This window comes from Primulina tabacum, chromosome 10 (assembly GCF_025594145.1).
Source record: "Primulina tabacum isolate GXHZ01 chromosome 10, ASM2559414v2, whole genome shotgun sequence".
Classification (NCBI taxonomy): domain Eukaryota; kingdom Viridiplantae; phylum Streptophyta; class Magnoliopsida; order Lamiales; family Gesneriaceae; genus Primulina; species Primulina tabacum.
The window spans coordinates 9,077,958-9,093,136 of record NC_134559.1 but is presented as its reverse complement, the minus strand read 5'-3'; the positions used below and the strand labels follow the sequence as shown (position 1 = coordinate 9,093,136).

The 15,179-nt window shown below is 30.4% G+C and overlaps 1 protein-coding gene and 2 long non-coding RNA genes across 4 annotated transcripts; all 3 read left to right on the top strand.

Moving 5' to 3' along the window:
• The first annotated feature begins 1,168 nt into the window (after positions 1 to 1,168).
• On the top strand, positions 1,169 to 3,919 carry LOC142505483 (uncharacterized). 2 transcript variants are annotated; one of them, XR_012804431.1, is made up of 3 exons: positions 1,169 to 1,254; positions 3,202 to 3,346; positions 3,440 to 3,919. It is a non-coding gene; the product is annotated as an uncharacterized LOC142505483 (long non-coding RNA). The 2 variants fall into 2 exon arrangements; XR_012804432.1 differs by having other exon boundaries at positions 3,202 to 3,602; positions 3,694 to 3,919.
• A 2,829-nt stretch (positions 3,920 to 6,748) lies between these two features.
• On the top strand, positions 6,749 to 7,660 carry LOC142505061 (uncharacterized). Its single transcript, XR_012804359.1, has 3 exons — positions 6,749 to 6,850; positions 7,195 to 7,423; positions 7,494 to 7,660. It is a non-coding gene; the product is annotated as an uncharacterized LOC142505061 (long non-coding RNA).
• Positions 7,661 to 10,989: 3,329 nt separating this feature from the next.
• On the top strand, positions 10,990 to 11,967 carry LOC142504894 (uncharacterized). Its single transcript, XM_075617738.1, has one exon. The coding sequence runs from the start codon at positions 10,990 to 10,992 to the stop codon at positions 11,965 to 11,967; it is 978 nt and encodes a 325-aa protein (XP_075473853.1).
• The last annotated feature ends 3,212 nt before the right edge of the window (positions 11,968 to 15,179 follow it).

Here is a 15,179-nt window from a genome sequence, read left to right as displayed (position 1 = left end):
ATCAATGCAAAGTTGGTGTTTGCACGAGAGCTACCAATGATTGCTTTGTTGGATGCAATTCAAAGTCTTATTTCATCGTGGTTTAATAATCACCGCAAAGCTGCCGTTGCTTCAACACGACATCTTAATCCATGGGCTGAGACGACCTTGCGATCAAGATTTATTGAGTCACAGAAAATGGAAGTTATTCAGATGAATACTTTTGAATATCACGTCACTGAAGTTGGTCATGATGCAGTCGTAGAGTTAAATAGAAGAACATGTCGTTGTCGAGTTTTCGATATTGATAGACTTCCGTGTGCACATGCTATTGCTGCTGCTGGTCACCATGGTATAGACATATATGAATTGTGCTCACATTATTATACCACGAATGTATGGGCTTTGGCATATATAGAAACTATTTATCCTATTCCCCCCTCTGAAGAATGGAACATACCTGTTGTCATTGATTCTCTGATTGTACTATCTCCTAAGGTTAGAGTTAACGAAGGGAGAACAAAGAAAAAGAGGATTCCTTCCGTTGGTGAATTTAAAAGTAGAAAGAAGAAATCAATAGTTTAATATATGTATTTAATTTTCTAATTATTGTTAAGTTGGTATTTTGAAACTTACACGTTTCATTTTTTTCCTTTGTTTCAATGACATGTTCCTTTGACATTTGAGCTAACGGGGAAGAACATACATGCTGGAAGTTGTTATTTTTTTTTTCAATTTCTTTGGTATTTTTGACATCTAATTATTAAATAAGCCAGCCAAATACTTTATTGCATCCTGATTTTTTTTTTCTTTTTTTCTCAATTTAAATGAAAACTTGAAAATGAAAATTATTTTATACGTTTTGTATGGTATATCGTAAACAAAAGAACAAAACATCATTTGTGATTCTAGTCCATTTTTTTCAAAACATAACAGCTGACATTTGTAATTTTTTTCAAAATTTAAACAGAAGCATTCGTTTCTTGTTAGATTTATGTCAAAATGATTTTCTTATAGCATTTATGTGAAAATAGTAAAGAAGTAACAATAACTTAATTAAAAAAATAAAGTCATATATCTTTTATTGGATTTATGTGAAAAGGGTAAAGAAGTAACAACAACCTAATTAAAAAAATAAGGTCATATATCTAAGTGAGAATCAAATGGAGGTTATATTTTTAAATATCTCTCTGGGCTTCCTTCCATACTCTCCCTCTTATTGTTTCCAGAGTAGACAACCGCCATCTGATTGTTTTCGGAGCAGACGACCGCCAGGTGAAAATCTTGCGCATGAATGATATGCTAACCGATTTTCCTTTCCATAGCTTTTGGACTATTTAGAAAATATTTATTATTTTCTGATATTCATAAAAATTTATGTATTATTATGTAAAAGTTATTTAATTGTGACTATGGATGAATATTTTTATTATATTTTACAAAAGGTTCTAAATAAAGGTGAAGATATGTGATTTTTTTCATTTTATATTAGTAGTTGTGGGCTTATGTATAATCAGTGAAGATCTGAATGGAGCGTTATTTATTTTCTGAAGTTGGTGAAAGAGCTATATTCTTTTACCTAGATGTTGCCAATTTCACGAGAGACATGGGAAAAACGTTAAGGGGGATTAGTTGGAAATAGTGTATTTATAAGCTGATTTTAGCAACTAAGTTATAGTACAATGATACAATTTCTGTTTTTGATAATTTATTGGAAATTTGATAAATGATATATATAGTTTTCCTATATCTGCTTTATTTTAAATTTTGAATTATTCACAAGAAATATTTTTCATATGCTTTTTTTATGAAATTTGTATGATTTACTTTTATATGTTAAGGAAAGAAGACATATCCATTATGGATATTGATGATAGTTGTTCTATTCCACAACCATCAAATGGAACAGAAACATGTGCAAATTCTAAAGTGAAGGCAACCAATCGAAAATCAATGAAACCAAGAAGTGAGGTATGAGAGCCTTTCACAAAATTTTCCAATTCTGAAAATGAAACTAAAGCTAAATGCAAGTATTGCGAGAAGGAATTTTATTGTGATCCATATAAAAATGGAACTGTGAGTTTGAGGGCTCATATGAATTCATGTAGAAAAAGCATAAGACGGTGAGGCATGTTTAACTACTTGAAAATTTGATCAAGAAGTATTTAGGAAATTTTTGGCTAAATGATTGTGGTTGATGAACTCCCTTTCCAATTTGTAGAACGGGATGGATTTAAACTATTTATGGCTATATAACATGTCCAAAGTTTCGAATCACTTCAAGATGGACAGTTGCACGTGATATTGTTTATTTATATGAAGTTGAGAGAGAGTTTAAAAAGCTTCTTGAAAAATTCATCACAAAGAATTTTTTTGACCACAGATACATGGACATCGATTCAAAACATCAATTATATGTGTCTGACAGCTCACTTTATTGTTAATATTGGACTTTACGAAAAAAGATTATCAATTTGAAAGGGCTTTCAAAAGATTTGATGAACAAGATCTATGTTTTAAATTGGATCTTCAACTCACAAAATGGGTTGGTGTTGTGAATGATGATGGAGAAGTGGTATTCGATGCAAATGATAAACCTAATAAAGAAATGAGAACTTTCGATGGGAGGCCGACTATTGCCGATTGGGAAATGTTAGGACTTTTGCTGTTTTATTGCATTGAAAGTTTCAGGTTCATTGTATGTCACATCCAATACTTTTGCACATGAGATTAGTTTCATTCACACAATATCGAAGGAGTGGCAAGAAAATTTGACAAGTACTGGGGAGATCCCGAGAAAATGCATAATTTGCTCTATGTTGCAGTGGTGCTAGATCCAATACACAAATTTGATTTTTTTGAATTAATGTTGATAGAAATTGAGATTAAATGGGTGTAAGAATAGGAAAGGCAGTAAAAGAAACTTTGCTTTCTTTCTATAAAAATTACAAAGAGAAGATGGAGCCTCAATGTTGCAAATCAAAAGTGTTATCTGTTCAACAAGTAATAGACGCTGAACAAAATAGTGCAAGTCAAACGGATTTAAAAAGATAATCAATTTTTGTGAAGTACAAAAAACAAAAGGCACAGGGTTTTGGTGATGGTAATATTTTAGAATTGGACAATTATGACAAAATTGTCATAGATTTCCCATACTTTATGAAGTTGCTCACGATGTGTTGGCTATTTAAGTATCAACAACAGAATTTGATATTAGTACAGATGGTTGAGTACTTGATTGTTTTTGGAGTTCATTGACTCCTAAGATAGTGGAAAGTCTTATTTGCACACAAGATTGGGCTTCGTTCATGCCCAATTCCAATCAACGTTGAAGAGACTTTGGAGGATATGGAAGACCTAGAAGATCGCAAGTTTTCTTATAAAAATGTTATAGTTAGATTTTCTTTATTGCTATAAGCTTCTAATTTATTTAACTTGTATGTCATAATTTCTTTTTCAGAGATAGCAAAACTTAGGTTGGACTCGTCTTCCTCAACAACACCGGTGGATAATTCATTAATGAATTACGTTAATGAGAATGATCAATGATATATTTTGTCATGTATTTTTATTATGATTGGAAGATTGTACACCAAGCTTGAATATTCCTCCAAAGTGTGAAGGTTTTTTTTGTGTATTATTTTAATATTTGAAGTGCTATGACTTGTGAACAAAAATAGAAAGAAAGATTGACAATCCGTTTACTATTGGCAGGCTATGTTATGTGTTCGTCTGCTTTGATTGTCAAGATTTGAGGATGAGAGACCATAGTTCTTTAAAGATGGTCTTGTTTAAGTTTTGGTGATTGTAATATCTTAAAGTGTGTATCTTTTAAGTTTGGTTATATCATGTTTTGTATTGATTGGAGTTATATTGTGTTATTTTTTATTTGCAAGTTTCTTGGGTCTCAACTACAAAACCCATATTTGTCGTTATTGGGTGGATACAGATTGAATCGGATATTTGCTATCTTAAAAAAATGTTTTTAGCTTAATACTCGGTTGATACAGAAAGTGTAGGTAGTGCTTCAGAAATCATTTTTCATAGTTTTATGGAATTTGATATATATATGTATATATATATATATATATATATATTGATAATACAAGAACTAATATTCGAGAATTATCATATGAAGAGAAATATTCCAAGTGTAACATACAATAATATGTTATCTCTCAGGTAAAAAAACCGTGAGTATGCATGTGTTCCGGGTTAATTACACCACATTTCCTCGGTGAAAAATCTAAAAGATAAAAATAATTTGAACAACAAACATTGTGCAATCCCAATTATACACAAGCACTTGGAATTCCATTATTGTACCGACTCTTGATCATATGATGATTCATACCATCTTTCATAAGCATCAATAACGGTCGTTAATTCTCCGTTACCTCGTATTAGTAATCTAGCATACATAGCTGAATATAATTATGTCAAATTATAAAATTTTCTTAAATAAAATGCGTTTGCAACCCAAAGGTCCAAAGGCGATTATGCGAGATTTAGATTGATTTGGTTTCCTTTATTTAATTTGAGCAGTCACTGTTGGGCAGGAGCAGCTAAAAGTAACTGTGACTCCATTTATAGCACGTAGCTACCCCCTTCTATGGGCCTGTCTATTAACTATGGGTAGTCCAGTCCAACCAGCTTCTATGGGCCTGTCTATTAACTATGGGTAGTCCAGTCCAACCAGCTTCTATGGGCCTGTCTATTAACTATGGGTAGTCCAGTCCAACCAGCTTCTATCGGCCTGTCTATTAACTACGGGTTCAACTTAACCTGACGGCATTACCCTCACGATAATTTAATGACCACAATTTCATAAAAAAAAAAAAGTAATTATATGAGGTCAATCACGAACCTCACATATTTAGACAAATGATTACCACTTGATTTAGTGAAGGCAAGACCCCTACTCTAAGATATCGTTAACCGATCATTGGGAATTCTGACTAAAATATTTATTTTCCCTTTTTTCTTTCATATTCAAAGTCTCAGTTTAATGAGTGTTGCGACGAGTAAATCACAAGAGTCAAAAATAAATCTTCAGAGGTCATGCTTGAAATTTTAGTGCATAATGTATAGCACGATAAAAATTACTAGTACTATTTTTGCCCAAAAGAGAAGATTTACACCATAGTCATGTGATGGCTAAGCATGACAACACTTTGTCAATAATATAATCCATGGGGATATAAAATCGTATTTTAAAAAAAAACTGACAAGAAATTTGAGTAGATAAAATATGTATATGTACGAAAAAACAAAATTATATGGTCTCGATTGACCTCAAATTAATATTATTCAAGAATATTATCCAATCTTATATCAATAATATTCAGGATTAATATTGGAAAATGTTTACATCAATATTTTTAATTAAATATTAACTAATACATATCTTACATTAATATTCTTTAAAAATACCAACTCTTAGATTTTGAATTTCTTATCAATATTATTCAGAAATATCGATAAATCTTTGATCATATATCGGTATAATATTGACTAATCTTAAATTTTGATAGATATTATTTACAACTATCAATAAATTGTAGATCTTATGACATTATTTTCCTGAATATTGATAAATATTCATATTGAATCAATATTTTATGGAAATATTTACAAATCTTACATCTTAGATCAATATTTTACAAATATTGATATGTCTTAAATTTTATATCAATATTTATCGGAAATATATGTTGACAAATATTTGACCTTGGATCCATATTTTTCACGAACAATAACAATGCTATATATTAAATCAATATTTTTCAATAATATTGATAAATCTTAGATTTTAGGTAAATATTCTTTTGAAAGCAATAATAGATCCGAGATCCTAAATCTTATATCATAAATTTAGTTAGATTATCTATACCATTATATAAAGAATCGATCACCTAGAGGACATCATATTTTGTTTCTGAAATTGCTCTTACACCAACATTTTTTCTCAAAATAGCCACAACTTATTTTCAATATTACACATCTCAAATTGCACTATGATCTCTAACTAATTTCTATCAATTATTATTAAATTAAACATAAAATTAAGAATTTAATAAAAAAAATCTTATTTAAATTATGATTATAATTTTATACACTATGCACAATGTGTGTGCATAATTTACTAGTTAAAATAAAAGATTAAACAGTAAAATATATATGTAATGGAGAAATTGAAATTAAATATAATTTTTCATCCAAAATCAGAAACACAATAAGAAGTGATTATTCTTTGCTACCCACACTCTTCTTCATGTACGTTATGTATAATGGCAACCTCCATAAGCAGCAAAACATCAACATAATTAATATGGTCTCATGATATTGTAATATAATAGAAAGAAATAAATTTGTTTACATTGAATATACACAAAATATAGCAGAAGACTAATTAAATCCTAATTAATCGTTAAAATCTTTCTAATTATATGAGATATTATAGTTGAATCTTTGTAATTATACAAAAAAATTTCAACTATATTGAATATGAATTAGGATTTAGTCTTCTGCTATATATATTTTCCATGCATGTAACAGGAAGTACTTTGTTTAATAAATTCTATTTGATTGAAATCATAAACTTTACCTTAATTTATTTAGTAAAATGTGTAATCTGGTAAAATTTTATGGTTGTTAAATTGTGGCTCGCATGAGAATATGTAATCTCATTCGATATTACAGATTTATGCTATGAATTTCCCATATATTTAAAGCCAAAAAACTTGCAATACCTTTACACAACTTAATTGGCATATCCAGAAGAACAATGGCAAATGAAAAAATCTCATTGCTTCTAATTTTTTCAATCTTTCTTGCAGTCGCTACCTGGAAATGTAATGCTCAAGGATCAGTAAGTTGCTATTGTTTGATAAAGATTTATTTCATTAAAATTATTGAATATGATATTACCATGTGATTTTTGCGATTTTATTTCTTTCTTATTATATATATACCGGTTCAATTAACAATATATCAGATTGACAGATGCGTCGTGAAATCGCACAGCTGATAATCAATTAAAAAAAATCGGTTCAATTAATGATAATCCTAAAAATTAATATATCGATTCAATAAATGATTTTCTGTCATTTTCTAAACATCAGTTCTAATTGTTTTTTTTTTGTTTTTTTGCTATATACTGTTTAAATTATTGATAATCCTAATAATTAATATAATATAAATTTTTATTTTCAGGCAAAGACATGGTGTGTGGCGGCCTCCACTGTCCCGGACTATAATTTGCAATCAATTATAGATAGCACATGTGGAGTTTTCGTAAATTGTTCCCCGATTGTTTTATTTTCCCAGTGCTATTATCCCAACACAGTGCGTAACCATGCATCATTCGTTCTCAATCTCTTATATCGCCGTCAGGCCGCCAATTGTTTCGAAGGAATTGGTGTTATAGTTACACAAGATCCATGTAAAACAAATTTTCATTTCTTTCTCCATTTTTCAGTATTATTATCATTACTTATGTTGATGTTTTGCAGCTTATGGAGGTTGCCATTACCCATAACGTACATGAAGAAGAGTGTGGGCAGCAAGAATAATCACTACTTGTTGTGTTTCTGATTTTCGATGAAATTATATTTAATTTCACAAACAATTATATATATTGACAAAAATACTCAAGCTAATTAATAAAATATTTTTTGATGAGTTTATTTTTTTTCCCCCTAAATTTAATATCGGGTTTTATGCGAGAATATGTTTTGAAATTTAAAATACTGTAAAAATAAAAACAAAATAGGAAAAAATGGAAGGATTACCATCAAAAGACCATTATTTTAAACATTTAATTCCTCCACTTGATAATTTATCATTTTATAGATATTTTTTGCTTTTGAAACAAACAAATGAAAACATTATGAATTAATAATATAATTAGTAATAAAAACTTAATTAAGAATAATAATATTGAAAAAATTAATGATGATAATAATAAAGTAAAAATATTTAATACATAAAAATATTTTTTAAAAGTAAATTGATAATAAAAAATAAATAATAATGTTAGAAAAAATCATAATTAGTACGGTCTATTATTAAATATTTTTACATTATTATTAATTTATTTTTGCTAATTTTCTTTTATTTTTTCACTCCTTTTAAATGGAGGGAAATATATAAATAATATTGCTAAGTATGGGTGTTCAAAATTTCGATTAAACTTAATTAACCGACCGAACCAAATTAATTCAAAAATTCGATTCGGATAATTCTGAAGTTCGATTTTGAAATTTTAAACAATCGGTTAATTTGATTAACTAGGTTCGTTTCAGTTTTAATTTGAAAAATTCGGTTAAACTAAATTAATCGATTTAATAATATATTAATTTAAATTGTATATGGACATTAAAAATACTTTTAATTTTTTTATACATGAACCAAACTTGTCAACCCAATATAATTTGTCTAGCCTAACATTTGACCTAAGTCCTAACACCATTTTATTTCTGCCGTTTGCGCGGAGATTGTCTGCAATTTTCAACTTGGAAGGCCATGATAGAGTAGCGATCTGGGCTTGGGATAATTTGAAATATGACCTTCATACATTAATTTTTTAGATTTTGACCTTCTAACCATTTTACTTTGTAAACTAACTTTCATTTAAAATTTTTATATGAATTTGGTCAAAATTACCCTTACATGCTCAAACATAATTATTCTAACCTAATTACTCATTTACTCTAATCTAAAATATTGATTTTCCCTCCTCTACATATCTTTTTTAGGCACCTTCCCTCCAATTCTCTATCATTATCTATTTTCTCATATTCTAGATTATTTTATTTCTTGTGCTTTCTTCTACATATCTTTCATAACGAAAAAGAAAATACTCCGATATCATTTGCTTATCCCGGGTAACGATTATATGTATAATTCTGTTATTTGTTTACTTTTGATCATTATGTTATTTCTGTTCATTTGTCTGCAAATTATGTGAAAAAACGAAAAAAAAGTAGAAGAATGTGAATTCCCTTTATATTTATTTATTTATTAAAGAATAAGACAAGTAGTGATGTTATAGTGATGAATGTTCTTGAATTTTAATATGCTATTGATTTAAGACAAATTATTGATTTTTTGACGCCCTCCTTTATTTTCATGGCTTATTTGAGAATCACTTTCTAACGAAACAGATTTTGGGCGTGGATACGCAATATTCTCTTTGGTTATAACATAATTCAGCTAAATTTTCTATCATATACTAGAGTTTTTATAAAATGATCCTGAGGTTCTACGTGCCTCATTTTTCTATGGAAGTCTGTATTTTTAGTCATATCTATTATAGACATGCTGTAAGAAATAATTGTAGTGCCAGTCGAATTTTGTGATGAATTTTCAAGAATTGTTCTCAGCAAAATTGCTTCACAAACTACATTAATAGCTGCAAGCCGTACAGTAGTCCTCGTTATCGTAAAATTTTTTAAAATAAATTTTGTATTAGTTTTTTTTTTAGAAAAAAAAAGTTCATACATGAATAAATAGATAATTTTAATTTTGATTTTCAATTTTTTTTATTTTGAGTGATGCATTTTTTTTTACTTAATAATATACTTCTTTCTTTTTTCCTACAAGAAAATGACGCAGGTCATTGTGTTGTTCCGATATGATGGAAATGGAAAAATAATGAGGCGAGAAGAACCTGAATGGTGCTCGGGGTTGAATGGTGGATATGGAGCCATAAATTTTGATGACGCTGAAGTACCATGTCAATGTTGAAAGATCAAGTATATGTGAATTGTGGCTTGAACAAAAGTGAGCTTGAATTAAAATTCAGTTACTCGACACATATTTGTGATCATATTCTTGGTCCGATATATTTAAGAAGTGAAAAAGTGTCTGTTGACCTATCTATTGCTTGGTGATACACATCATAGGCCTTTACTTCACGTGGAAATTGAGAAGAAAGTTCAAGTTATTTGTGACAATAATGTTGATAATGAATATTCACATGGTTATGATGATTCTGGTGGTTCTAAATTTCATATACACATCGATAACAATTGTCGTGATGATTTGTTGATTCTGAATTCAGTATACGTCGAGATAATGATCGTGGTGGTAATAGTTGTGATGATCTCGATGATTATGCTAATGGTGAAGAACTTTATAGAGATGAACACTTTGATGGCGTCTTTATATTAAGTAATGGTGGAAGTGAACATAAAAAACTGATGATGTGGAAAATATGAACGAGAATGTGAATTGTAGAGTAACACAGCGTGTTGAATTGGAGTCTGACAATGGTGAACAAGTGGCCAATGATAGCCAAAAATTTATATTGCTTGGTTCTAGTAGTGAGCATGTATATAGTTTTACCGATGAGTCTGATTTGTCAGTTGTAAAGAGTTCGACAGTAAAATAGATATTCAAAGAGAATTGTATAATATTGCGGTGAAAGCTTCATTTGAGATGCGAGTTTTAAAATCCACCACGACTTTGTATTCAGTAAGATGTGTAGATGATAATTGCAGCTGGAGGGTATGTGTAGCACAAAAAAAGGGATCATCACGGTTTTCGGTTAGAACTTATTGCAATAAGCATACTTGCGATCTGACTAATCGAAAAAGGAGGCAACCGACAAGCAAGTGCAGCTATAGTATCAGATATGTTGGTGGAAAATTTCAGAGGACAACAAAAAATGCCTGCCTTGAAATCAATACAAACAATGATGCAAAATAAGGGCGTCGAGATTAGCTACTTTAAAGCTTGGAAGGGAAGCAACTTGCCATCAATCAACTGAGGGGAGATCCTGTCAAAAGTTTCAAATTACTTCCTTCATATTTGTACATGATTGAACAAGTGAATCCAGGGTCAACAACACATTTGAAGGTCAACGAAGATGGTAGCTTCAAATATATGTTTTTGGCCTACCGTGCCTGTATTGCAGGATTTAGATATATGAGGAAGGTGATATCAGTTGATGGTACGTATTTGACAGGAAAATTAAAGGCGTTTTACTGATAGCCACAGCACAAGATGGAAACCACCACCAGTATCCTATTGCTTGGGCAGTTGTTGATTCAGAATGTGAAGAATCTTGGACTTGGTTTTTTTGAAAAGTTGCATGAATTGATATATGATGATGTTGAGTTAGTATTTATTTCTGACAGACATAAGGGAATCATCAATGGACTTGCCTCTGTATACAAGCAAGCACGACATGGGCATTGCATTTGGCATCTTGGACAAAACATCAAGTTAGGGCCAAAGTCCAAGGTAGGTGGAATTGCGTTGTTTATGCGAGCTGCTAAAGCTTATAAACAGGTTGAGTTTGGTGAATTGTATGAAGAGATGAAAAACAGCTATCCAGGTATCACAAAATATCTCGAGGCCAGTATTGATAGAGAAAAATGGGCAAGAGCATACTTTCCTGGTTCTCGGTATAATATTATGACAACAAATGGATCAGAATCAATCAATGCAAAGTTGGTGTTTGCACGAGAGCTACCAATGATTGCTTTGTTGGATGCAATTCAAAGTCTTATTTCATCGTGGTTTAATAATCACCGCAAAGCTGCCGTTGCTTCAACACGACATCTTAATCCATGGGCTGAGACGACCTTGCGATCAAGATTTATTGAGTCACAGAAAATGGAAGTTATTCAGATGAATACTTTTGAATATCACGTCACTGAAGTTGGTCATGATGCAGTCGTAGAGTTAAATAGAAGAACATGTCGTTGTCGAGTTTTCGATATTGATAGACTTCCGTGTGCACATGCTATTGCTGCTGCTGGTCACCATGGTATAGACATATATGAATTGTGCTCACATTATTATACCACGAATGTATGGGCTTTGGCATATATAGAAACTATTTATCCTATTCCCCCCTCTGAAGAATGGAACATACCTGTTGTCATTGATTCTCTGATTGTACTATCTCCTAAGGTTAGAGTTAACGAAGGGAGAACAAGAAAAAGAGGATTCCTTCCGTTGGTGAATTTAAAGTAGAAAGAAGAAATCAATAGTTTAATATATGTATTTAATTTTCTAATTATTGTTAAGTTGGTATTTTGAAACTTACACGTTTCATTTTTTTCCTTTGTTTCAATGACATGTTCCTTTGACATTTGAGCTAACGGGGAAGAACATACATGCTGGAAGTTGTTATTTTTTTTTTCAATTTCTTTGGTATTTTTGACATCTAATTATTAAATAAGCCAGCCAAATACTTTATTGCATCCTGATTTTTTTTTTCTTTTTTTCTCAATTTAAATGAAAACTTGAAAATGAAAATTATTTTATACGTTTTGTATGGTATATCGTAAACAAAAGAACAAAACATCATTTGTGATTCTAGTCCATTTTTTTCAAAACATAACAGCTGACATTTGTAATTTTTTTTTCAAAATTTAAACAGAAGCATTCGTTTCTTGTTAGATTTATGTCAAATGATTTTCTTATAGCATTTATGTGAAAAATAGTAAAGAAGTAACAATAACTTAATTAAAAAAATAAAGTCATATATCTTTTATTGGATTTATGTGAAAAGGTAAAGAAGTAACAACAACCTAATTAAAAAAATAAGGTTCATATACTAAGTGAGAATCAAATGGATGGGGTTATATTTTTAAATATCTCTCTGGGCTTCCTTCCATACCTCCCTCTTATTGTTTCCAGAGTAGACAACCGCCATCTGATTGTTTTTCGGAGCAGACGACCGCCAGGTGAAAATCTTGCGCATGAATGATATGCTAACCGATTTTCCTTTCCATAGCTTTTGGACTATTTAGAAAAATATTTATTATTTTCTGAGTATTCATAAAAATTTATGTATTATTATGTAAAAGTTATTTAATTGTGACTATGGATGAATATTTGTATTATATTTTACAAAAGGTTCTAATAAAGGTGAAGATATGTGGATTTTTTCATTTTATATTAGTAGTTGTGGGCTTATGTATAAATCAGTGAAGATCTGAATGGAGCGTTATTTATTTTCTGAATTGGTGAAAGAGCTAGTATCTTTTACCTAGATGTTGCCAATTTCACGAGAGACATGGGAAAAACGTTAAGGGGGATTAGTTGGAAATAGTGTATTTATAAGCTGATTTTAGCAACTAAGTTATAGTACAATGATACAATTTCTGTTTTTGATAATTATTGGAATTTGATAAAATGATATATATAGTTTCCTATATCTGCTTTATTTTAAATTTTGAATTATTCACAAGAAATATTTTTCATAGTGCTTTTTTTTATGAAATTTGTATGATTTACTTTTATATGTTAGGAAAGAAACATATCCATTATGGATATTGATGATAGTTGTTCTATTCCACAACCATCAATGGAACAGACAACATGTGCAAATTCTAAAGTGAAGGCAACCAATCGAAAATCAATGAAACCAAGAAGTGAGGTATGAGAGCCTTTCACAAAATTTCCAATTCTGAAAATGAAACTAAAGCTAAATGCAAGTATTGCGAGAAGGAATTTTATTGTGATCCATATAAAAAATGGAACTGTGAGTTTGAGGGCTCATATGAATTCATGTAGAAAAAGCATAAGACGGTGAGGCATGTTTAACTACTTGAAATTTGATCAAGAAGTATTTAGGAAATTTTTGGCTAAATGATTGTGGTTGATGAACTCCCTTTCCAATTTGTAGAACGGGATGGATTTAAACTATTTATGGCTATATAACATGTCCAAAGTTTCGAATCACTTCAAGATGGACAGTTGCACGTGATATTGTTTATTTATATGAAGTTGGAGAGAGTTTAAAAAGCTTCTTGAAAAATTCATTCACAAAGAATTTTTTTGACCACAGATACATGGACATCGATTCAAAACATCAATTATATGTGTCTGACAGCTCACTTTATTGTTAATATTGGACTTACGAAAAAAGATTATCAATTTGAAAGGGCTTTCAAAAGATTTGATGAACAAGATCTATGTTTTAAATTGGATCTTCAACTCACAAAATGGGTTGGTGTTGTGAATGATGATGGAGAAGTGGTATTCGATGCAATGATAAACCTAATAAAGAAATGAGAACTTTCGATGGGAGGCCGACTATTGCCGATTGGGAAAATGTTAGGACTTTTGCTGTTTTATTGCATTGAAAGTTTCAGGTTCATTGTATGTCACATCCAATACTTTTGCACATGAGATTAGTTCATTCACACAATATCGAAGGAGTGGCAAGAAAATTTGACAAGTACTGGGGAGATCCCGAGAAAATGCATAATTTGCTCTATGTTGCAGTGGTGCTAGATCCAATACACAAATTTGATTTTTTTTGAATTAATGTTGATAGAAATTGAGATTAAATGTGGTGTAAAATAGGAAAGGCAGTAAAAGAAACTTGCTTTCTTTCTATAAAATTACAAAGAGAAGATGGAGCCTCAATGTTGCAAATCAAAAGTGTTATCTGTTCAACAAGTAATAGACGCTGAACAAAATAGTGCAAGTCAAACGGATTTAAAAAGATAATCAATTTTTGTGAAGTACAAAAAACAAAAGGCACAGGGTTTTGGTGATGGTAATATTTTAGAATTGGACAATTATGACAAATTGTCATAGATTTCCCATACTTTATGAAGTTGCTCACGATGTGTTGGCTATTTAAGTATCAACAACAGAATTTGATATTAGTACAGATGGTTGAGTACTTGATTGTTTTTGGAGTTCATTGACTCCTAAGATAGTGGCAAGTCTTATTTGCACACAAGATTGGGCTTCGTTCATGCCCAATTCCAATCACGTTGAAGAGACTTTGGAGGATATGGAAGACCTAGAAGATCGCAAGTTTTCTTATAAAAAGTTATAGTTAGATTTTCTTTATTGCTATAAGCTTCTAATTTATTTAACTTGTATGTCATAATTTCTTTTTCAGAGATAGCAAAACTTAGGTTGGACTCGTCTTCCTCAACAACACCGGTGGATAATTCATTAATGAATTACGTTAATGAGAATGATCAATGATATATTTGTCATGTATTTTTATTATGATTGGAAGATTGTACACCAAGCTTGAATATTCCTCCAAAGTGTGAAGGTTTTTTTTGTGTATTATTTTAATATTTGAAGTGCTATGACTTGTGAACAAAAATAGAAAGAAAGATTGACAATCCGTTTACTATTGGCAGGCTATGTTATGTGTTCGTCTGCTTTGATTGTCAAGATTTGAGGATGAGAGACCATAGTTCTTTAAA